At 38.5% G+C, this 23,396-nt stretch overlaps 1 protein-coding gene across 3 annotated transcripts in view; it reads left to right on the top strand.

The window, feature by feature from the left end:
- The window catches only part of fam83hb (family with sequence similarity 83 member Hb), a 25,158-nt gene continuing 1,762 nt past the window's right edge, over positions 1-23,396 (top strand). The window contains exons 1-5 of one of the 3 annotated variants that reach the window (XM_052135402.1): positions 1-76; positions 19,151-19,618; positions 19,879-20,043; positions 20,259-20,383; positions 20,511-23,322. In XM_052135402.1, coding sequence (XP_051991362.1) covers positions 20-76; positions 19,151-19,618; positions 19,879-20,043; positions 20,259-20,383; positions 20,511-23,322 — 3,627 coding nt within the window. In that variant the 5' untranslated portion in view covers positions 1-19. Of the gene's footprint in view, positions 77-9,379; positions 9,895-19,150; positions 19,619-19,878; positions 20,044-20,258; positions 20,384-20,510; positions 23,323-23,396 lie in introns of those variants that run through there. The other 2 variants (XM_052135403.1, XM_052135404.1) reach the window with 2 other exon arrangements.

Consider the following 23,396-nt stretch of genomic DNA (forward strand, 5'->3'; position numbering starts at 1 on the left):
TCGCTTAAGAGGATTTCCAATGCTTTGGTGTCTAGACGCTTTGAAGGAGCAATACCACAGCAGCATCAAGGTAAGGGTAAGTGCATCTAACATCAAAATGTCCCTTAAGCCATCTGTGTATTCAGTTGTACAGGTTTCTCAATGGAATTCATCTATTTTACAACTAACTACCTAAACTCCCTCTATCACTTTGCGATACATGGACCAGATCAGCAAGATGTAAGAGGGAAGAAATATACCTTACATGTGCTAATGTGTAATTATACTATGGATTCCTTCGCATTGGCCATATAGCTCAGTGCTGTGAGCACACCAGTGGTCAATTGATCAAAACAGGACTCGGTATGTTTGCATAGAATGTGAAAGGGACAAAAGAAGAGATTAAGAGCATGTCCTGTAGCAGGGCAGGGTACTGTTTCTGAGCATTGAAACTGGTTCAAACACTGCACTAAAGCAGGTTTTTCTGATCACATTGTATTATTATTAAAGATGCTATATGTGATTCCAGCCATTTTGTTAACTTCCCCCATTCTTTCCCCAACCAGTACACCTTCACTCTCCAAAAACCCAGAGATCAAAAGATACGTCAGTAAACCTAAACAAGTTAAAAGGCAGAAAAATTTCTCTGATTGGCCAAAAAAAAAAAAAGTGTGGGCAGCTCCCCTGACTATATTTTGCTGTTTACAGAGCCTAGGGCTGTTACAAAGACAAGCATGATCTCTCGGGACAGCTATTTCAGTGGTATCACATAGTAGGGACATTTTATGTGTGGTATTCCAAAACAAATCTCTTACAGCACCAGTCAAACCTGCTTAACTCCACTGATTTAGTCCACAAAAATCAATATTATTTTTACAAATATCATTGCTTCACTTACATCACACACCAGTTTATTTGAACATTCAGAGCAATTCAGTATCAGAGATAATTTAGCTTTACTAAGATATTGTCTAAGACATTGTGAAAAGTAAAACAAGTGAGAAGTAAAAATTGCCAGATACTATATGGTGTGATGTTGATCTGATGTATGATGTTAGTTCATGCAGTTGATGCTTTTGTCTTTTAACTTGTCTGTTGTGAGCATTTTTTAAGCTAGCCCTAACTATCCTAATAGTGGAAAATTGGAGTCCTCATGTCATTATGACTTGTATGTCATCTAAATCTCACATCCTCTCTTTGCAAGTGGCAAAAAAATCAAGACAGCACTCTAATCGGCCTCTCATAAATACATGCAGGCAATATAGTAAACTGCAAAAATCATTAGGGTTAGTACAGTGGCGGCTTATGGCTAGCATTTTGTAATTTTTTTAGGGGGAAATCTGTTGGAAGGACCCCACAGCTTGGGGTCATTATACTTATTCTACCATTATTATTTTTCTATGCCGACTAAGGCATAATTTAAGACTTTTCACAGTGTCCAAACATCCCCATGACTACATTTCATTGGCAGAATATTTAGTCTGTTTTGAAATGCTTGTAATTTAAAAACTTACACACAAGCCCTTTAATCTGCTTTAAGATGCTCTCTTCTTTTCTTTCTTTCTTACTGTTAAATGTAAAAATGTCTAACTTCAAGCATTTAAACCTATTTTAAACTTTCAGACAAGGTTTTGTCAAACCAATATTATAGTTTGTCTCAACAAACTTTATGTATCTAGTTTCATAAGTACTTTTGAACCACACAAAGTAAAATATCAATATTGTCTTTTTCCCAACCACCTAAACCAAGTTATTTTTTGTAATGTTGGGCAAACATGTTGTTAAAGCAATGAATAGTATAATAAAAGTATTTGTTCAACATCTCTTTTATGCAAAGAATAAAGCTTAACCATATAAAGCCTAACATACGAAATAGTCAGAAAATTATATATTTGAAACATGTTTAAACCTATTTTTCTATCATATAATGACATTTTAAGCACATGTTGATTGAATTCAATAAATACTAATTTTGAAATATCAGTAACAAGATAAATGTTATTGTTAATTTAACTTGATCAAAATCAGCAAAGATTTCAAAAAAGATGAATGCATCAAAATATGAAGGTAGCTATTTTGGAAAATATTTTACAAGGTCTTTGAGTGACTCAAAATATGTCATTAGAAATAAGAAGGCAAAAGGGTCTTATAAGAGGGCTGGGAGCCCTCATAGTCACAGGGCCCAGTTGAGAGGACCTTGTATAAGCTGTGGGGGCCACATATTTAAGCATATATAAACATTTGTTTTTGAAGTTGATGGGCCGTGAGACCTAGCAGCCCAGGGCCCCCCGGGCCCCTGGAGGTCAAGGGCCTCTGGGCACTGGCCCCATTGGCCCAGTCTGTATTTCACCTAAGCATCTATACTATGCAGTTATTAAAATGAGTGTCATTCTTGTGTCACTATACTGTCTGCATGCAACCTAGTCGTCTTGACAGCATTTGATTGTTATCAAATGCATAAACTTAATTTGATGGTACAACGTGGACCTGTCCAGTGAAGTCAGATCAAATGTACATTTTCCTACACAGTGCAAAGTACCTGTCACACTTACACTAATGAAACATTTACTCATCATTCATGCTCTTAAATGTTATGGCTAACTTCCATTTCTGAATCATTAATGGAATTTAGGCTCATGTAATGAGACGAGATTGCGAGATTTCAAGACTGCAGACTGGTTGGTGTTTCTTTTCTTGAAAGTGCTAAGGTTAGGTGGGTGTTCATGGAATGGAGCTTGAACTAATAAATTATGATACAATGCAATGTAGCCTGAGGTGTACATCACTACTGGAGGAGTTGAGGCATTAAACTGTTATTGGCTCCATAGCTTTAGGGAGTTGACATTTAATGTAAAAAATAAATGCTACTTTTTAGGTTTCAACAGCACCACAAACCTCACATCACACATCACCTGAGCTTATCAGGGGTGTAACAGAAATGTGTTATCATTACACACACACACACACACACACACACACACACACACACACACACACACACACACACACACACACACACACACACACACTAAATAAAAACAAACAAACACATATGCATGACAGATGAATGGATACAAATAACATTTACTTAAATAATTGTCTGTAATATGACTTTTGCAGATGCAGCTGTGTCGGCAAGGCACAGCATAAAGGAAAACCTTTATGTTTAAAATGCGACAAGCATATAACATCAGATTCACTCATCCTGGCATAAGCACACATGAGTAAAAGTCTAATGATAACCCAGGCAAAACATCAAGGTAGACTGTGCAAAACCACTTAACATTAAGAGCACGTAATTGGTTTGTATGCATTTATGTGTGTTTAAATGCAGCAGAGAAGAGAGAGCTGGCTTGTGTCACATGATACACAGGTGTGATATTACAGCAGGAGAGGAGAATTGTGGGTGGCACTTTTCACAGGAGTCTGCCAAACAGTGAAAGGACTCCGTGTTATGAAGAACAGAGTGCTCTTAAGAGAAGCGGTCGGACATACAGATCACTTTGTCATGCTATAACTTGTTTGCAAACTTCAAGGTTGCAAAACAAAATAGGCTTTGCAGAATGCTTGAGAAATGTGTTCCAGAATATTTTCAAAAAAGAAAGACAACATTAGTATTGCAAATATATCTCTAGCATGCAAAAAAACTGTTATTCCTTTGTTCCCCTACTTGTTTATGGGCCTATGACTAAAAACAAAATGTTTTTCATTTTGGTTCATTCTGAGCAAAAACAGTATATTTTCATTCCGGTTCAGAAGTTCTGCAGCCTCCTTTCCAAAAGGTTACCGGTTAGAACAAAATAAAATAATGGTTAATAACGTTCTTTTTAAAATGACAGTACTCTGCGCTAAGGGGTGTGTGAAATATCAATTGCAGTGTTGCCAAATCTCACAAGAGAAACTAGTAACATGGTCAAAAAACAAGCCCAAAATAAGCCACTTCCCTCACCAAAATAAGCTAAAATAAGCTATTTTGTGTGTGTGTGTGTGTGTGGTGGATTTATTGGCATGGAAATCATAACAAGCAGTTAATTAACAGTTAATTATAATTTTGTTTACAGATCTGCATTTCAGTCAAAACCAGGCAGCATCAAATCTGTATTAATGCATAATTTCTAACAATAATTAAGTGAAGACTTGGAAACAACTGAGAAATGTACTTTTTACCTCTAATAAGGTTTTCCCTGTATCTGGATTAGCTGTGCATGTATATGTAATATTTATACATATTCATTCGGGCCTGGGTAGCTCAGCAAGTACTGACTCTGACTACCACCCCGAGAGTCACAAGTTTGAATTCAGGCCGTGCTGAGTGACTCCAGCCAGGTGTCCTAAGCAACCAAATTGGCCCTGTTACTAGGGAGGGTAGAGTAACATTGGGTAAACTCCTTGTGGTCGCTATAATGTGTGGTTCTCACTCTCGGTGGGGCACGTGGTAAGATGTGCGTGGAAGCCGCAGAGAATAGTTTCCACGGTAACACGTTCAACAAGCCATGTGATAAGATGCGTGGATTGACTCTCTCAGACGTGGAGGCAACTGAGATTTGTCCTCTGCCACCCGGATTGAGGCGAGTTACTACACCACCACGACGACTTAGAGCACATTGGGAATTGGGCATTCCATATTGGGGAGAATTCACAGAATGCGACATCCACATACAACGGGCAATTAGGCAAAGAAATGTGTGATGCAAAAGTTTCCTTCAGGATCGAAGCACAAGATAAATTTTTTCGGGGAACATGAAGTGGTGTAGTTCCAAAAAGTAACTGTGATAAACCCTTTGGCCTTTAGTTTCATGAAAAAATTATCGGAACAAAATTAAGCATTATAACCGGTTACAGCATTTAAAAATAAACTTTTTACCCCGGAAAAATTAAAAATCACTTTATACCGGTTTTTGGTTACGTTCTGCTAAAAATGTAGTTTGTTTTCGGTTTTAGTTCCTTAAACCGTTTTTAGTGCCTGCTGCTGAGACACACCTGAGTCACATTCAAGCGAGTGAGTGAATGAGTAATGGATATATTGTATATGCATATACAATGGCTATCTTGAATATTTGCAGATTCCATTTTTGTGGTTATTACAAATAATATTTTTTTTTTTGTTGTGGGATTTGAGTGACCTCATGTGAATGTGTACAAAGTGGTGAGCTTATGTACATAGCATAAAAGGTGAGTATGCTGGTGTGTATGAGGAATGATTATGCGGTGGTGAGTGAGTGTCTCTTAGTTGCGCTGGCACATTCTTCAGGGGGCCGCGCCCTTTCTCACACCCTCCCTTATCTGAGTGGTTGCTAAGTTAAATAACACATGTATATGCACGCGTGCACAAACACATGTTGGTGCAGGTCTCATTATGAGGACTCTCCATAGACATAATGATTTTATACTGTAAAAACTATAGATTATATCTACCCCTAAATCTAACCCTCACAAAAAAACTTTCAGCATTTTTACATTTTCAATAAACCATAATTTATTATGTTTTTTAAGCGATTTGAATTATGGGGACACTAGAAATATCCTCATAAACCACATTCATAGCATAATACCCTTGTAATTACCAGTCACCTAAAAAAAAGTCCTCGTAAACCACTTAAACCTGCCCACACACACGCGCACACACACTTACATTCATAATCAAACACACAAGCATAAACATGAAGAAGAAAACTTTTTGCAATTTTGCTGAAAAAGGGTGAAGAAATCTTCAGTTCAAAGAAAAGTTCTGCATGCTAATAGGGGTGAGTCTGAGAGATTATGGATATGTTTTAGCCTTTTTCTTTTAAGTGTGGGGCAAAATGTCCTCTGAAATCATAAAGTATGTTCTTGATACAAAAGAGCATGCACAAAAAATAATACTTTGATCACTTCAAAAGAACATATATTAACTCTTTAATGCGTACCATGGGTCTTTAGTGACCCCGACCTCATTCCATTTTTTGTTATGCATATACATCTTTAGTATTCTTCAACCTTTATTTTCTGATAAAGAAAATGTATAAAAAATAAATTTTAATAACTGCTTAATTACCAAAAGCATTGGGTCATTAAAGATCGAAGAAGTTTTTGCAATTCCATAAATCATAATCATAATGATGATTATAATTATATGATTATTTCATATCTATATAAATGTACTAGAACAGGACATGCTGTATATGTATTTGTTTATTACAAGACAAATTAGTACTATATTCATATGAACCAATACTATATAACGTTGATTTTCTTTTAAAAAATTGTGAATTATTTGTATTCCATATGCGTGTCAAGCACATATACACTCACCTAAAGGATTATTAGGAACACCATACTGATACTGTGTTTGACCCCCTTTCGCCTTCAGAACTGCCTTAATTCTACGTGGCATTGATTCAACAAGGTGCTGAAAGCATTCTTTAGAAATGTTGGCCCATATTGATAGGATAGCATCTTGCAGTTGATGGAGATTTGTGGGATGCACATCCAGGGCACTAAGCTCCCGTTCCACCATATCCCAAAGATGCTCTATTGGGTTGAGATCTGGTGACTGTGGGGGCCATTTTGGTACAGTGAACTCATTGTCATGTTCAAGAAACCAGTTTGAAATGATTCGAGCTTTGTGACATGGTGCATTATCCTGCTGGAAGTAGCCATCAGAGGATGGGAACATGGTGGTCATAAAGGGATGGACATGGTCAGAAACAATGCTCAGGTAGGCCGTGGCATTTAAACGATGCCCAATTGGCACTAAGGGGCCTAAAGTGTGCCAAGAAAACATCCCCCACACCATTACACCACCACCAGCCTGCACAGTGGTAACAAGGCATGATGGATCCATGTTCTCATTCTGTTAACGCCAAATTCTGACTCTACCATCTGAATGTCTCAACAGAAATCGAGACTCATCAGACCAGGCAACATTTTTCCAGTCTTCAACTGTCCAATTTTGGTGAGCTCTTGCAAATTGTAGCCTCTTTTTCCTATTTGTAGTGGAGATGAGTGGTACCCGGTGGGGTCTTCTGCTGTTGTAGCCCATCCGCCTCAAGGTTGTGCGTGTTGTGGCTTCACAAATGCTTTGCTGCATACCTCGGTTGTAACGAGTGGTTATTTCAGGCAAAGTTGCTCTTCTATCAGCTTGAATCAGTCAGCCCATTCTCCTCTGACCTCTAGCATCAACAAGGCATTTTCAGCCCACAGGACTGCTGCATACTGGATGTTTTTCCCTTTTCACACCATTCTTTGTAAACCCTAGAAATGGTTGTGTGTGAAAATCCCAGTAACTGAGCAGATTGTGAAATACTCAGACCGGCCCGTCTGGCACCAACAACCATGCCATGCTCAAAATTGCTTAAATCACCTTTCTTTCCCATTCTGACATTCAGTTTGGAGTTCAGGAGATTGTCTTGACCAGGACCACACCCCTAAATGCATTGAAGCAACTGCCATGTGATTGGTTGATTAGATAATTGCATTAATGAGAAATTGAACAGGTGTTCCTAATAATCCTTTAGGTGAGTGTATATTATAAATGCTATTTCTTATACAAGGTGGCAATGATGTTAAAGTGATATACTTGATTTACATTTAATGTTGCAATTTTACGAAGAAGCAATGTGGAAGTAAACTATAGCAAGTGTAACACATGAACAGAATGAATTGTTTTTTGTCATTTGGATGTACTACTGAAATGATGCATGATATATGTCTATTTAGACTCAAAAAGTGCCTGAGAAAATGTTTATGTGTATCTTATGTGTTATGCGTTGCTCAATATGAGTTTGACACAGGGACTAAAAAGTAAATGTTTTTCATTTCACTTCAGTCTGAGCTATTTGGGGGGGGCAATGTTATAATGTCAAGAGGCAGCAGTGCAATGTACATAAAATCACGCAGATATGGGTCAGGAGCTTCAGTTACTGTTCACATCAACCATCAGAATGGGGAAAAATCGCCGTGATTTTGACCGTGGCATGATTGTTTGTGTCAGAGGGGCTGGTTTGAGTATTTCTGTAACTGCTGATCTCCTGGGACTTTCACACACAACATTCTCTAGAATTTACTCTGAATGGTGCCAAAAACAAAAAACATCCAGTGAGTGACAGGTCTGTGGACAGAAATGCCTTGTTGAAGACAGAGGTCAATGGAGAATGGCCAGACCGTTTCAAAATGACAAAGTCTACGGTAACTCTGTCCAATTGTAGTGAGCAGAATAGCATCTCAGAATTAACAATATGTCAAACCTTGAGGCAGATGAACTACAATAGCAGAAGACCACGTCGGGTTCCACTTTTGTCCATGAACAGAAAGCTGAGGCTGCGGTAGGCCTACCATCTGCATGTTGCAGCAGAAATCAAGATTCATTAGACCAGGCTATGTTTTTCCAGTCTTTAACTGTCCAGTTTTGGTGAGCCTCAGCTTTCTGTTATTGTCTGACAGAAGTGGAAGCCAATGTGGTCTTCTGTTATTATAGTCCATCCACCTCAATTTTCGACTTGTTGTGCATTCTGAGATGCTGTTCTGCTCACTACAATTGTACAGAGTTATCCGAGTTACCGTAGCCTTTCTGTCAGCTCGAAGCAGTCTGGCCATTCTCCATTGACCTCTGTCACCAATAAGCCGTTTTCGTCTGCAGAACTGCCACTCACTGGATATTTTTTTGTTTTTGGCACCATTCGGAGTAAATTCTAGAGAGTGTTGTGTGTGAAAATCCCAGGAGATCAACAGTTACAGAAATAATCAAGCCAGCCCGTCTGGCACCATGATGTGAACATTAACATAAAGTGGCCAGTGGTGGCTCAGCGGTTAAGTCTCTGGGTTACTGACCGAAAGGTTGGGGGGGTTCAAGCCCCAGCACCGCCAGGTACCACTGTTGGGCCCTTGAGCAAGGCCCTTTACCCTGTCTGCTCCAGGGGCGCTGTTTCATGGCTGACCCTGTGCTCTGACCCCAGCTTAGTTGGGATATGTGAAAACAACTGCATTTCATTGGCTCTGTACCTGTACTTTGCACAATGACAATAAAGTTGAATCTTTATCTTTAACTGAAGCTCCTGACCCGTATCTACATGACTGTATGCATTGCACTGCTGCCAAACGATTGGCTGATTAGATTATTGCAAGAATAAGTAGGTGTAGGCCTACAGGTGTACCTAATAAAGTGGTCATTGAGTGTACCTGTATTTGATATGTGCACTGCAACATGTGTTGTGGTGTGAGGACTCAAGAAACAAAATAGGGAAATCGTCAAACAGGGAGTGTTAAAATATTAAATATGAATGAATAATTAATTTATCTTAAATACTGCTTAGCCATCAGCAGCAGATATATATACACAAAAACCTAGCTGTGTGATCTGGGTGTGCCTTTGTCCTACGATGAGTAACAATCCACCGTCTGTATGTTCGGTGAAAGAGGAAGAGAGGGGAAACTGGTGTATGCCTGCTATCGTGAATGTTTAGGCGGTTAGGCAAATGGCTTATAACTCTAACAAGAAAGGCTGCTGCAGAAATAATTTCTTCCGTACATATCAGGCGGTTATATAACTTTGTAGTTTAAATTTGTTTTGTTGTTGTTTTTTTGTGGAAAGTTTTGTATTGTAATAGGAATAGTCTAGTGAGCGGTGACGCCGGGAATGGTTGGGAGGAGTTATACAACTGAACTTCAAAGAGGTTTAGCCGTTCTTCACGAACCGAGCTGTGCATGTTATCTTAACGGCGCATAGACGTCCGGCGGGCGGGCAGGACTCGGCCGAACGCGAACAGGTTTCGCCAGAGCTGGTATTCGCCTTCCAGCTGAATTGCATTAGGGTGGGGTTTCCACCGACACCAGGAATGTACCGCAGATGCGCTCGCTGAAGAGGGGGTGAATACAGCCGACTTTTTAAGGACAAAAAGTTTCATCCCCGGGGTCTACTGCTTTTTTCCTAACTCTAAGGTAAGAACAAGCCTTTACGACTCTAAACTCCCAACAAACAGACGAGTTACAAAGAATGAAAGAGCAGTTGATGGTTGACTGCAGAAACAATTGTAGCCTGCTCTTCCTCCACGAGCTGGGCACATTTGGTGTTTGAAGGGGCCGTTCACACCGAATGCATATTTGTCTCCGTCTGCGCAGTTTTCTAATAGTATTTGGATGTAAATAAGCGCTAGACGGACCTCTTTGAGCGTTGCGGCGTCCACCTTTTCGGACTGAACAGCCCCTTAAAGTTTTTATTATTGTCAAACGTTGTTGTCGCTTTAATTTAATACAACATCGAACTCGTATACTGACCAGCACCCATTTAAGCGTAAATCTGACTAACATCTACAACAATTGAATATTAAACAACCTGTTAATTGAAGTCATTTAGTAAAGGATGGAGAAGCTTTTGACAGCTGTGTGGCGAGGCTGGGGAAATAAAGGCACTGTGTAAACTCCACATTGTGATAATGTTTTTCGTGCGCTTTCTCCCATTTTTTGTTTAGAAAAGTACTAACGAAAAGTTCTTAAAACACAAAATATTTGATTTGATTATATATGTTTTATTAAAGTTAGGCTGCCATTGAGCTTTGAAATGTGAGTGATTGTTGGTGCACTTAAGTCTGTTATCAGGGTGGACTTTAGTTAGGGATTGGTTTGGGATGTCCACTCCTTGTAGTGCCACCAGACTTCATTGGATGGCTAGTCAGTTGATCGTAAAGCATTACATAACTCCAAATATTAAATTATCATTCAGTGTAAATCTTCTCTTTTTAAACGGATTCTTGTTGGGTGAGGCCCAGTAACCACACCATCAACTGACAAACTACAGTCGAAGTCAGAAGTTTACACACACTTAGCATTAAGTCATTAGACCTAATTTTTAAACCTCTCCACAAATGTCTTAGGCTTGCCACCCGTCCCGTATATAAAGATAAAATTATGCGTCAATTTGTCCCGTATTTAAACTGGTCAGATGGCGTCACAGTGGAACCGTTCCAGATCGTCAATTTAACATCGAAATAAATTGGAACATTTGCCTACGGTGGGTAAGGGACCGTCTGTAAAGTCCACATATGGTGGTAAAACTGTGTAGATTTTTCTATATAAATGTTCAATAAGATCAAACAATGTATGAATACAATCATAAAGACAAGTACAGGTGAAGGAAAAAAATTTATAAAATACATTTTTTATTTAAAATAAAATGTATAAACAATCCAAAATGTATACATAAATATGATAACGAAGACAAATAATCGAAAAAAATATTAACATAAAAAAATACAAATAAAATATTGCTAAAACTGTTGAGGATGTGGTTAGGGGCCGTGATTCCATCTCCTAGAGATGAATATAGTTTGGTGCAAAAAGTGCAAATCAATCCCAGGACAACAGCAAAGGACCTTGTGAAGATGCTGGAGGAAACAGGAAGACAAGTATCTATATCCACAGTAAAACAAGTCCTATATCAACATAACCTGCTATAAACTCCAAAACTGGCATAAAAATGCCAGACTACAGTTTGCAAGTGCACATGGGGACAAAGAACTTACGTTTTGGAGAAATGTCCTCTGGACTGAAGAAACAAAAATTGAACTGTTTGGCCATAATTACCATTATTATGTTTGGAGGAAAAAGGGTGAGGCTTGCAAGCCGAAGAACACCATCCCAAACATGAAGCATGTGGGTGTCCGCATCATGTTGTGGGGGTGCTTTGCTGCAGGAGGGACTGGTGCACTTCACAAAATAGATGGCATCATGAGGAAGGAAAATGACGTGGATATATTGAAGCAAAATCTCAAGACATCAGCAAGGAACTTAAAGCTTGTTTGCAAATGGGTCTTTCAAATGGACAATGACCCCAAGCATACCTCCAAAGTTGTGCCAAAATGGCTTTAGGACAACAAAGTCAAGGTATAGGAGTGGCCATCACAAAGTCCTAACCTCAGTCCAATAGAAAATATGCACACACTCAAGTGTCTAACATCATTCCTTGGCTCAAGACGAACAAAATGTATAACTCCGATTTCATTTCAGTCATGAATTTTTTTGCACTAATTTGCATAATTCAAAAAACATACTTTTTCGAACACGTCCTGAGCTGTATGTCCGATTCGCACGGAAATTGGGGTGTGTCTAATATAAACCCTACTGACAAAAAGATTTGTCGAAGAGTTGCGAAGGTGTAAGCCAACAAATTGGTCAGGCATCATCCATTTTGTACTTATTGACCAATATCTGCCAAATGAAAAGGCCAAATGTTATGAAACATGATACACATAGACAACAGGGCATTCTGAGGATGCACGCAAATTAGCAAAAAATTTCACCCATAGGGGATGCTACAACAAAAAAAAAACCTCATAACTCCACAACCGTATTATCAATTAAGTTGAAAATGTGTTTGCATCTTGTAGGGGCCAAAGGCTAACATATTCTAAAATATCAGTTGGACAATTAAAAAAATATGGCCGCCAGCAGCCAATCAACTTTCAGCAGCTAATAACATAAAATCTGAATGGCGACTGTTACGAAACGTGAGATATTTCTAGACAGTGTCAGAATGAGGCTGTGTACCAAGTTTATTTTTTTTAAATTGGCCACAAGTTGGGACTATAACAAGTACATTTACGTTTTCGCCAATAACTCCACAACCGAGTTGAATAATCTCAATTATTTTTCCTCTAGTTCCTGGTACCAATGCCTACAAAATGTATATCTTCGTTTTATTGTATTTTATAAAATGTTTACACTATTCTAATTTTCTAAAAAAGCTACTTTTTCTTACTCCTAGGACGTATATCTGATTCTAACAAAAATTGGTGTGTATCTACTATGAACCCTCCTCAAAATCGTGAAAACATTTGCCTATAGGGGTTGCTAAATCTAAAAAATGCTCATAATGCCGCAACTGCGGCTGTGTCTCGTTTGGAAGGATGCGTCCTCCGGAGGTCGCATTTGTAGGCCGCATACATCATCGAGGCTGTCTCGTTTAATTTTTTTTTTTATTGGGAATGCAAAAAAGGTTAACAGTTGTATACATGTAAGTCCATATACATAAAAGGCATTGACAATAGATACAAAATATGAAAAAGAAAGACCAAAAAAAAAAATGAAACGAGACAGCCTCAATGACGTATGCGGCCTACAAATGCGACCTCCTGAGGATGCAGCCTTCCAAACAAGACACAGCCTGTATTATCAATGAAGTTGAAAATTGGTATGCTTCTTGTAGGGGCCAAATGCTAACATATTCTACAATATGACATGGAAAACATGGCCGCCAGCAGCAAATCAAATTTCAGCAAAATGGGTGTATAAATGATGTTTAAATTATTGTATATTATTCAATGTTACCTGCTATTGTGAACTATATCTAGGACTCCCTAGGTCAATAATTATCAAAGAAAAGTTTAACTTTATGTGGGGTTGACCAAGTGTATCCAAAAGCCTATAATTCCTAAAATAAATATTTGAATTTCTAAAACCTTTGTGGAGATTGGGTCCTTTGTGGCTTTATAAAAGGTAAAAAGTAAAAACAAAATGACAACCATAACAATTATCCTGTTTCAGGATCGTTGAACACAAGACATCAGTCATATTTAACACCAGTTTGCAAATTCGGCAACTTACAAAGTACATATACAAATACATACCTTTTTTGCATACTCTGAAAGTCTTTAAAAGGCTTGAACCCTGACAATTGATGCTTGCAGCTATATTTATTATTATTATTTTAGAGGTAATAAAAAAAGATGATTGAGCAGTCTTATTGTTTGCAATACAATTTTTAAGATGAACATGATGTAAATCAAAGAGTTTAAGCATATTACCCTTTGAGTCTGGTGAAAAACAAATATGCAATTCTTGTATGTTTAATGAATTGTTTTTTTGGGAAGGATGTCTAAAATATCCATGCAAGTGTGAAATGAAATAATGTAAATAAATCTAAACATTATCTTTAGATGGAAATCCAACTAAATAAAAAGTTAAAGGGGGATTATATGTAAAATGACTACACTGAGAAATAATAGTTAACTGTTGTTGCTGTTAAATTCAACATATATTAATGTATTTTACAATCAAAAGTTGTATGTTAACAATATTTAATGCATTATTAACTAACATAAACCAACAATGAACAATTGTGTAGCCTATTCATAAATGAACATTTACCAAGATGAATAAATGCTGTAAAAACATTGTTTATTGTTAGTTCATTACGCAGTGAATGAGAACTGAATGAGAACAGCTACATGTGTACAAACCCAATTCCCAAAAAGTTGGGACAGTATGAAAAATGCTAATAAAACAAAAAGGAGTGATTTGTAAGTTATAATCACTCTTTGTTATATTGAAAGCACTACATCTAAACATATGATGTTTTACCTTGTGAATTTCATATTTTATTTTTTATTTTTTTTAAATGTACAGTAATTTCAAATCAGATGATTGCAACATGCTCCAAAAAATTTGAGATGGGCAATTTAAGACTTAATTACAATTGTATGTGTTAAAATAACTAGGCAATGTGAAACATGAGATGTTAAACAGGTAAGACAATCGTGTCTTAGTATATAAGGAGCATCCAAAAACATAGATATCATGAACATGAATATGGGCTTGTGATTACTTTAGTAAACCTTTGTTAGTCAACACCATTCGCCACTGCATCCACAGATGCAAGTTAAATGCAAAGCAGAAGCCTACATCAACACTGTCCAGAAGTGCTGCCATCTTCTCAGAACAGTGGAACAGTGAAACTGTGAATTTTGGTCCGAAGAGTACACATTTCAAAAGTTTTTTGAAAAACACAGCCGTCAAGTTCAAAGAGGAAAAGGACCATCCAAGGTGTTATTAGCATCAGGTCCAAAAGCCAGTGTCTGTATGGGTCAGGGGTGTGTCAGTGCCCATGGCATGGGTAACTCACACATCTGTGAGGGCACCATTAATGCGGACAGATATGTAAACATTTTGGAGCAGCATATACTGCCATCCAGCAGTGTCTTTTCCAGGGATGTCCTGGCAGCAGGAAATCTTCAAACCAGATACTGGCCGAATAACCAGAGAGTGTGGTTGCTAGATTGGCCCGCCTGCAGTCCTGACCATCTCCAATTTAGAATGTGTGGCACATTATGTAGCACACCATACAGCAATGAAGTACAACTGTGCTGCTGAAGACCTACATAATGGATGAATGGGGGGGAATTTCCACATTTTAAACTTAACAAAATGGTGCCTTGGTGCCTTTCACAGACTTAAACACTCGACATTCCCAACTTTTTTGGAGCTTATTGCAATCATCTGATTTGAAATTACTGTACATTAAAAAAAAAAAAAAAATAAACAATGAAATTCACAGGGTAAAACATCATATCATATGTAGTTGTAGTGCTTTCAATATAGAAAAGGGTGAATCTATTTAAAAAATATATATTTTTAGTTTTTATTAGCATTTTTCATACTGTTCCAACTTTTCAGCTAATACAAAACCTCATACTACACTGGTCTCGTCTTTATTGGAGTCTTGCTCTTAATCTTTCTGAATAGTAAAGGAGTGTCAGGGTAAAGGTTTTAGTCATGTAAAAACTCATTCTTTGTTTACTGAAAATAATTATTAAGATCACTACAAATCTGTACCTACAGAGTATGAATTAACATATTTATGCTAAACATTGAGTACTTAGTCTTGCTGATAATTTTGTTCTAGACAAAAACTAGACCACTTAAAAATACCTGTTATGTGTCAGTCTTCACCCCTTTGATGCCATTGTTAATGATATCCCAGGTATTTGAAGCATCTTCAGCCTCTGTCTTGAGTGTAAGAATGTAATGCATAAGTGAGTGCCTGTGCAGAATGTGTGTGAACACATAACGTCTCAGAAGGTAGAACAGAATCACATTTAATGATTGGTATTGACAGTTCAGTGTCAAACCCTTAAAGAGTCTCCCAACCCTGGATCAATGGAACCAAATATTAATTTCATAATATTAATGATTAATTACATATGGAAATGCCTCGGATTTATTCTTTTGGGTATTTTTTCCCATTTTGCTAACCAAATGTTAAACTAATTCAGCATGGATAGATTTTTCAATTATTGATAAATCAGTCAATTGTTGTATAAAATTTGTACAACCCCTAAGATTTTAATAAGATTTTTATAAACAAGTTCAGTCTTAATAAACAGTGACATTTAAATGTAATGTCTGGTAAACTTGATTGAATCTGCTCCAACATGATATACTGGTCTGGGTGTCACCCTTATAAGGAAACATGCTGACAGCATTGGCTTCAGATTAGTTGGCAAAATTGAATTATGATAATAAACAATACTATACTGTACATAGGCAGAGCATAAACATTTGTGTCTAATGTTAGATGCAATCAGAAAATTCTAGTTGCCACTTTTTGAGAATCGTTTTGAGAATCTTAAAATAGTCCACTGAACTTTTCAGATCACAATGTTATCAACATGCTATGAATCAGCCACAGTCAATTTTATGACCTACTCAAAGTCTAATTCTTACTTGCACAGTTAGAGCTCACGGAGTTCTTTTTCACAAGAACATCAGCATAACACTCCCTTCTTTGGCTCAGTCACATGTTTCTTCAATTTTCCCTTTCTGTTGATGTCTGTTCTCCTTTTGGCCGCAATGAGTCACTCGCCAACTGGCTGCCACTGTTTCTATGGTGATGTCTAAAATACAAACAAATGTACTTAAGTGTCCATAAGCTTTGTATGTCATACTGGATCCAAACCTAGCTGAGAGGTCATTGTCTGGATCACAGAATGGATAGGAATTCCGTATGTACACAATAAGTCAAACAGTTCCTAGAGTTTTTCAGCGAGTGAATCAAAACCATGCCAAAATGGAATACAAAAGTAGAGGTTTAGCAGTGGAATTTGGACAGTATCAAATTTAGAAAAATTTGCTGTTGTTCAACAAGGCAAACATTTATTTGGTTTAATCAACATCTTATTAAACTTGGAAACATTTGACTGTTTCTTGATTTTACTTGTTTGTGAAACATCTAATATGCAAAATTCAGACAGATTTTTGCCTTAGCATGCATATTTAGTTTTTTCCTTCTTGGTTCCTTCAGTATCATAGTAAGTTAGTTAAACAATTTTGACATTGGTCCAAACACAGTGATATTTTTATTTCTGTTAAAATCTGAATTTCTTTCATTTAGGTATTTGCTTTTATGATCAAATAAAACAGTGCTTAAGTAGAGCTACTCTACAAACCTGTTTCTTCTAAAACGGTAAAACATTTTGCAAGGATTATTTCATTGAAAATATAGCACAAGAGTATGGTTCCGGAAGTAAAATCCCATTTATTGTTTTCATAGGGGAATTGATTATTAATGATAATTTATAAACTTTAAAGGTACACGTTATTAAAATTTTATTTATATTTTAAAAATCACATCAAATAATGGAATGCTTGATGAAGAACTTCAATACAAATAATCCCGAGGAGGAAAAATCCCCAAATATATCCCCAAAATCCCTGTATACAGTATCTAAATATTTTGAAATATATTTTAAATATACTGATCCTATACTTATACTCAATAACTTTGACAGCTACAGAAAGAAACAGAAATTGCAACCAACTTTACTTCCATGTTGTGACTTATTTCAGAATGATACGGCTTATCAAACAAAAAAAAATATATGGCGGGGACTTGATTTTATCCATCGATTGTTGATTGGATTTTGAAAAGTGGGCATTGCACATCAGAATGGAGGCAGACCTGAATGCGAGTTTGCAGTCAACAAACAGACACACACACCCTTTCCGATGCGCTGCTTGTTCCAGAGCCAGAGAAAACTGAGAATCAGTTATATACCGGCCCGCTTTTGAACTGACTTGAGAACCGAATGATGATCTAATTGACAACAATACATAACCATCCCACAAACACACCCTCCACATTGTGATCTTTGCCTATGAAACTGGAGCCATTGTGCAAGTCCAGTGCAGATGAATATGAAGCAAGTAAAAGATCACAATATTTCAATGTTTTGAATCAAAATACACTAAATATAAAGGGAAAAAAGAACACTTAGGCTGTGTCTACATTAATCTGCATACATTTGAAAAAGGCGTTTTCATTTTCAAAATGCTCTCCTTCCACACTGTCGTTTTTAAGCATTTTCCAAAAGTTGCTCATCCACACTGAAACGGATGAAAACGCTTAAATCCTCTTAATGCGCATGTGAAAAAACGCATTGCATGTGGTCTAAAATGCAATTGTATTCGCTCAATTCATTACACAACACAAGTACACGCTGCATTCTTAATGTTTCTGCAAGGGAGGCTAGAGCAGATTTTCTTCTTTCAAACAACAACTTGTCATGGCGGACTTGGGCAGTACTTTGAGTTGAATCTTTAAAAAAAAAAAAAAATAGATATGTCCCCAGTCCATTCAAACAAACTTGTTTTTTCTCTGTGTCTCTCCCCACTTCTCAACTATCGACTCATCTACCACATCCGGGCTGCTCTTGAGGAAACTGGTCTCTGAACTGTTTGAAAAGCACCTTATTTTCATCCTGCCTCCATTTATACTCCGTATATTGCTCTTGTCAAGGCAGCATTTTCCTGGTTTCGGATGCAGCAATGGTTTCGTGGTCAGGCCAAAAAATCGATTGCCCACTTGTGGTCTGATGTTTGTAACCGCTAGAGCAACGCAAGATCGCACGTAATATATGTGCAATGGGACCACTCGCTGGCCAAACGCTTGCATCTGCGTATGTGTATTTGCATAAAGTATGTTTCGGCTTTAAGCATATTAGTGTGGACATGGCCTTACTCCCAATATAATATAATAAACTACAAGATAATATAAATAAATTCCAGTCACTTTTTCAGCATCTGACTCGCAGTCCACTCAGAAGTAATCACAAGTGGAAGCATTCATGCATGAAATGTCTCGAATACAACCGCAAATTTGCTGTTATTCCTCATTCATTTGGCCAAGACCAAGGAATTTAGGGTAGGGAACAGGGTTTTTAGGAAATAATACACTTTAAAATACTTTATCTCTGCATTAGCTGCTTTGATGCAAGGTTTGTTAACATGACAGGCTCTTGAAGAGGCAGTGACAAAAAATTTGGTAGGTAGGAAAACCTATCAATAAGCAAAATATTATATATCATACAAATTATTATTTCCAGATGCTCTGTTAGATTTTCATTAATTGAAAAATGTTTCTTAGGTTTTTCCCTGCTCCACCATGGCCCATCGCTCCCAGAATTCTTCAGTGGGAGAAAACCCCCTGGATCCTAATTACTTGCGCCCCCATTACCGGGAAGAGTATCGCATGGCTATTGATGCACTGGTGGAGGAAGACCTTGAGGGCTATTACAATTTCTTACAAAATGCTAATGTAGTTGAGTTCTTGTCAAGGCCAGAGATTGAGCATATTAAAAGCACTTTACGGTCACCTCAGAGCGCTGGAAATGTACCAGAACTGCCCTATCATGAAATGGATCAGGATGGGTCTTCTGACACCTACTGGCCACTGCACTCTGATTTGGATGCACCAGGACTAGACCTTGGCTGGCCTCTACAGCAGCACAGTTTTGTGGGGCCCACAGAAGTCACAATGTTGGTAAACCCCTCAGAACCTGACATGCCCAGCATTAAGCAGCAGGCCCGACGACTCATCAAAAATGCTCAACAGGTTAGTACTGTATAAATGAAGTCAGGTTGGAATGAAGTACATAATGTACACACAGTGGATGTCTCAAAAACTAGATTTGTTTGTTTCTGATTCTTCATTTGTAGTTAAATCATTACACCCGTTCAGTTGGTTTGTCATGAAAAGGAAATTAATTGTAATTTGGTTAGTTTTAATTGGCTACACTCCAAATAAACTGATGCACAGACTCAAGTGTTTTCTTAGTGCTGTTTTACATGTTTATTTCCTTGTTTCACAAACAGGTCATTGCAGTGGTGATGGATATTTTCACAGATGTTGATATATTTTTTGATCTTTTGGAGGCTGCATCACGTCATGTACCTGTCTATATTCTGCTGGATGAACAAAATGCCCATCATTTTGTGTCAATGGTGACAAACTGCAAAGTTAACCTGGATATGATGCATGTAAGATTAACCAAAAAATTTCACCAAATACTTTTTTTTAACATTTAAACTAAAACAACTTGGAGTATTGCACAACTGTCCCCCTGGGGTAAATGGGTTAAGTGCCATGCACAATGGTACAATGATGTACCTTTGGGTTGTAGATTTAAATACATAATGAATATTAAGGAACCACATGCTCAAAATCCTCTGTATGATAACTTCAATGATTACAGATGATGCGAGTACGGACAGTGGCGGGCGTTACCTATTTTTGCCGCACAGGGAAGTCATTTAAAGGTCAGGTGATGGACCGTTTTCTTCTTTCAGACTGCAGAGCCGTGCTCAGTGGAAACTATAGGTGAGCTCAGCTATATTTGAATGCAGTTAAGAACTAAACTTAGCCAAACCTAAGATAATTTATTGTAAAAGCATGCCCTCTTCAGAGTGACACTGATGACAATGTAAACTTTTATTTCCCTCTTCAGCTTTATGTGGTCTTTTGAGAAGATCCACCGCTGCATTGCCCATTTGTTCCTCGGAGAACTAGTTGCCACTTTTGACGAAGAGTTTCGTATTTTGTTTGCTCAGTCTCAACCACTTATTGTTGAAAATGCACTTGTACCCATGCCACAGGACAGCACAAATAGTTACCTTGGCAACCAGTTTGGCTTAAAAAGGACTCAGTCACTGAGGAATCCCAGAGGATTTCTTCGTCAGCCTGAACTTACTGCTTACCCATTTGGGGATCGTGTAGAATCTATACTGCCTTTTCAGAGGGATGACCCATTCCGCCATTCTCTTGAACCAGGTGCAGGTGCTATGCAAGTCACAAAATATGCATCACAGCAATTCAGAATGCAACAGTCATTCTTGGATCAAGGCCGCTCAATATTAGCTTCCAGGCAGATGGAAATGGATGCATTTAAGAGGCATAGTTATGCCGAGGGCACACGTGAGACCTATGCCTCCTCCCGGCAGTATATGAAGCATCGTGTAATGAACAATTTGGAGGAGATGGAATCACATTACCAGAGAGAACAACATTACTATCAGAGTGAGGGTGTTGGACCTGATCCTGGGCGCTATGACCCGCTCAACGTTGGATTGCACCAGATAGATCAGTACTCTGATTCTGCAAATCCCTCTGAACTTGAAGCACCTGGAAACCTTAATGTGTTATCATCTGATGACCTCAGACATGGTTCAGAAAAACAGAATCATTCTGGAGGGGGGCGCTATGGCCCACACAGCCACAAGAGGCCATCTGTGGGCCATGCATATGCCTGTCAGAGTTCGCCAACTCAGCCGCATCCTCCAGAGCATAAGCAGATGTTCCCCACTGGAGACCAAGCACGACAATCCCAGGATGCCAATGCGAAGCAGGGATTACGGAGCTGGAGAATCAACTCTTATCTCAGCACCTGTGAAGATTCAGGGGAGGAGGGCCTACATCAGCCCATAGGTTCAGATGCCTTTGATGAGCCACAGCAACAACCTGACTATTTCAACACAAGAGAAACTCCAGATATCCAAACTAAGCCAAACCTTGACTTGCGGCCACGCTTCGGTAAACCCATTTTACAAGAGAGGAAACAAGTAAAAGATATTAGCTCTGATCTGGGGCCCACAGGTACTGACACTTTGAAGCCAGCAATTTCAGCTTCATCTCTAGCATCATCAACAGATTATGAAAAAGAGGTGGCGATTAAAGAACAAAAGGAGATAAGCATCACCAAGCATGAGTCGTTCCGATCTCGAATTAATCCAATGCTGCAAAGGAGTTCAAGACTACGCTCTTCATTAATCTTCAGCTCCTCTAAGCTGGAGCAACATAGCTCCTTACAGGCTAAATCTGGTGGGGAGCTGCAAGAGGAGAAAGAGGAGTCAGAGCCTATTCGTTACTCATCTGTTGTGGCAGAGATTCTGGAGAAAAGGAGATCACTTTCAAGAGAGCCATTTGATTGGAACAAGCATAAAAATACAGAAGAAAAAGATGGTAATAACTCTTCAATGGGAGATCTGACGACAATACAAGATGCCACAAATATCAAACAGGATCCTAACAAAGAAAAGGAGAAACCTGAAGAAATTGTACATGAAGACCAAAGCAAAGTTACACAGCCAAAGGAGCTGTCAAAATCTCAGCAAATACCTTCTTTCCGCAACATGAATGATCCAGCAAGCCGACTTCAGTACTTCAAAGAACTGGCAGAAAAGAGAAAGTCTAAATTAGATTTAGTTCCTAAAAGACAAGAACCATCCATGATAAAGCCAGACCTCTCTGATACACAACCAAGTGTAACAGCAGTCAAAATTCCAAATGTGTCAATTACTTCAGATGAGTCCACTGTACAGATACAAAACCCACCAGTTGCACAAACAGATCCCACTGCAAAGCACCCAGTGATTCCTACAAAACCAAAATCTTTAGAAGTGTGTGTTGACAGGCCATACACAAACAGCACAACTCTGACTGAGAATATAGCTGATGCAGCAAAAATAGAGCCAGCTAAGGAACTAACTGTCACAAAGTCACCTAAGCTTTTCCCCTCACCCAAGTTCTTCAATAAAGACACATTAAAACCTTTCAAGAGCTCTCAAGCTCGACGTATCTCATGCGGTGAGGAGATTCTCACAGATGCAACAGATGCTGAAAAGAGTGAGCTCAAGAAGTCTCGCAGCCTCAGCTCATCAGGCATGTCATGCACAGAGTCCAAAGAAACTCTAAGCATCACCCGGCAGGGCTCCAATACCTCCCTAAACCTTGTGGGCTCTGATAGCAAAGATACAAAAGCCCTTGACTTCCTCAAGAAACAAACACAGAGATTGAGGGGTTTCCTTGTGCCAAAGGGAGAAAAAAAGCATTCAGGAGTGTCAGGCTCTACAGAAGACAAGTTGATGAAAACGGTCCCTGAGGTACAAGAGAAGCCCACAGACAAAGGGACACATTCAGAATCTATATCATCTTCAACAACAGTAGAGAACAACAAACCCAATACTAAATCAACCCAATCACGCTATCAGTCCTCTACCTCGAATGTGCTGTACAGCAGCAACCTCAGGGATGATACCAAAGTGATCCTTGAGCAAATATCTGCAAATAGCCAGAAGAATAAACAGGAACTGGCAAAGCAGGCTGAAGAGTCCGGGAAAGGTGAAGGGGACAAGGAAGATACCCTCCGAGATCAAAGCCGGAACCGGTTCATCCGATCTCCGGTCAACCCACAGGAGAGGGACAATCTGCTGAAGAGAATAGAGAGCATGCGCAAGGAAAAGAAAGTCTACAGTCGATTTGAGGTACTCTGTCATAGCCAAGAAGAGTTTTGCTGGGAACAGGGAAGTGTAGAATAGGCTGAGCAAAGTCCTATTAG

This window comes from Xyrauchen texanus, chromosome 10 (assembly GCF_025860055.1).
Source record: "Xyrauchen texanus isolate HMW12.3.18 chromosome 10, RBS_HiC_50CHRs, whole genome shotgun sequence".
Classification (NCBI taxonomy): domain Eukaryota; kingdom Metazoa; phylum Chordata; class Actinopteri; order Cypriniformes; family Catostomidae; genus Xyrauchen; species Xyrauchen texanus.